This window comes from Nerophis lumbriciformis, linkage group LG08, assembly GCF_033978685.3.
Source record: "Nerophis lumbriciformis linkage group LG08, RoL_Nlum_v2.1, whole genome shotgun sequence".
Lineage (NCBI taxonomy): Eukaryota > Metazoa > Chordata > Actinopteri > Syngnathiformes > Syngnathidae > Nerophis > Nerophis lumbriciformis.
In genome coordinates, this window is record NC_084555.2 from 19157501 (window position 1) to 19159914 (window position 2414).

The 2414-nt window shown below is 51.4% G+C and overlaps 1 protein-coding gene across 1 annotated transcript in view; it reads right to left on the reverse strand.

Annotated features, from left to right (window-relative positions):
• insm2 (insulinoma-associated 2) overlaps window positions 1–2162 on the reverse strand; it is a 2263-nt gene extending 101 nt beyond the window's left edge. Inside the window, exon 1 of the mRNA XM_061968414.1 lies at window positions 1–2162. This exon is cut by the window's left edge and continues 101 nt beyond it. Within this exon, the coding sequence (XP_061824398.1) occupies window positions 626–2110 (1485 nt within the window). The 5' untranslated portion in view covers window positions 2111–2162 and the 3' untranslated portion in view covers window positions 1–625.
• Window positions 2163–2414: the final 252 nt, after the last annotated feature.

Sequence of the window (2414 nt, forward strand, 5' to 3'; positions counted from 1 at the left end):
AATGCATTATTTCTACTTTTTAAATACTCTTAATTGTGATGTTAACATGAAATGTTCCCTTTTTGTATGAAAATACCCTTGAAGTCAATTGGCACATTTATTTAAAAAGGCATATAAGCATTTAATTATTATTGTTATATATGTTTATAGAAAACAATGTTAAGTGATTCCGTTTTCAGGTTGAGAACCAACTACATTTTACAGCTGAATGTCAAATAATTTACAACAAGGTGCCTTGTTTATTAAGAACAATACATAGTACTTATGAATAGATAAGAATGCATATAAAATGTATGTTGTTGGAAATATCCAATGCAACAAAATAATTTTAAGTATAGCAGGTAATGATAATGTACCCTTTTTTTTTTTAGTTACGGTATTTTTCCCTTTTCCTCTGCTGGGAGGCATTTTCAGCACCTTGGACAGTACACCATAGCTTACCATGCCTGTTTCTTTTTGAGAGAGTAGTAAAAAGTAAAATACTAGTAAAAGTGACAATACGTACTGCAAAACAGGAAATAAAATACAGGTGATTGTAGTTTGTAGTGCAGTGAGAGTTGTTTTGATGGGGAGGGACAAAACATTAGAAACATATTAGATGGCACGTACAGTAAGCAGCAGCATGTCAGTTCCTCACCGCCATGTGCATCATGACGTGCAGGTTTTCCCCGGGATGAGCCTTGCTGGTGTGCCTCGTGAGCCCTGGCGAACTCAGGAACGTGGACGGACAATATTTGCACGTGAGAATCTGCTGCTCCCGGCTTCCGTCATACACATCCGCCCTGAGTCCCCCTCCCAGCAGCTCGCCGGTCATGGCGTGCCATACACGGTGCTTGTCTCGGATGTCGGCCGACGGGAAGCGCGCGCCGCACAGGTGACACGCGCACACCTGGCGGCTCTGCTGGTACGGCGAGGGAGCGCGAGCGGTCATCTCGTGCGCGGCCGCCACGTGCTTCTTTAGGTAAGCTTGCCGTCGGAACTTCTTGCCGCAGTAGCGACAGTCGTACGCCTCTTCTTCCGCCACCGCCTGGACGAACGGCGGAGGCGCGGGCGGTAGCGACGCCCCGTACGGGTTGGCGTTCAGCATAAGGAGCCCCGGCGGTGGGCTCTCCCCCTGGTTGAAAGGAGGCGACGAATCCGGCTGCGCGAGGCTGTTTCCGTCCACGACACACAGCAGCTCGTTCTCTTTCCCGTCCACCTTGAACTCTTTCGCGCTCCTCTCTCCCGCCGGGTTGTTCACCGGACGCGGTTTATGCCAGCGGCGGTGCGAGGCCAAGTTGGCCGGACAACTGAAGACTTTGTCGCACTCGGGACAGCGGTACTCCACGCGCACGATGCGCGAGCACCGGTGCTGCGCGAGGGAGAGCGGGTCGGTGTACTCCTCCTTACACAGCTGGCAGATGAACTCTCCGAGCGGGTGACTTCCGTTCGCAGCGGCGGACTTGTGCCGGTGCTGCTTCCTCACTTCCGGGCTTTCTTTCTTGATGCGCAGACCTAAAACGGGCGAAGTCGTGACCTCGTCCTCGAAGTTAAGCTTCCGGTTCGTTTTGGATTTCTTACACGAGTTTCCCGCCGAAGTTTTGTTGTGTCTGTTCAGTCTCTCTCCGGTAGCCATGGCGGAGTCTTTACTAGCAAAAAGCCTCTCAATGGAAACAGGAAACGGTATTTCGCTCCCCTGTGTGTCGGTAAATAACGACTGACTTCGTCCGCCCTCGTGCTGCTCCGGTAGTCTCGCGCCGACCGGCTTAACCGGGCTACAGGCTTCCATTAAAGGCGAGCCGTGTAGAGGTGGAGGCGGAAAGAAGCACGAGAAGTCACACTCGGGAGTGAGAACGTCCATGTCGTTGTACGGTAATTGCGCGCGCCGCCGGTCCGCCTCTGCCTCCAGAGCGGACTCCGCGTTGAGGTTCCACGCCTCCGTGGAAGCCTCGCAGGACACCGGGAGTAGGACATCAGTCCCCGGGACACACCAGACGTTCTGCGGCGTTGTCACTTCAACCTCCTCGCGGTGGTGTCCGTCCTTATTGCACGTCTCAGGTTTGTGGTTATTTCTCAGTCGATATGACGCCAAGCCTCTACGGTTCCTCTTCACTAAGAATCCTCGCGGCATGGTGACGGTGATGCTCAACTTCTGGCACCAGGCGGACAGAAGCTCTCCGACTGTTTGGAGCTCATTTTCAAGTAGGACTCTGTGGGGGGGGGGGGGGCTGAAGGGGAAGGGGGCTGCAGGTGTGATTGGAGCACGAGAGATGCACGTGTCGCCGTGTGCGTCCTGTGGCCTGCGCGCGCACAGGAAAAACCTTGATATTGTCCTAACTTTTCATTGTGGATGAATGGTAATATAGATAATTTCATTTGGTTTGTAAATTAGGTTTTAAAAGTTAATTACTTCAAAATATTAGCATCTACCAATA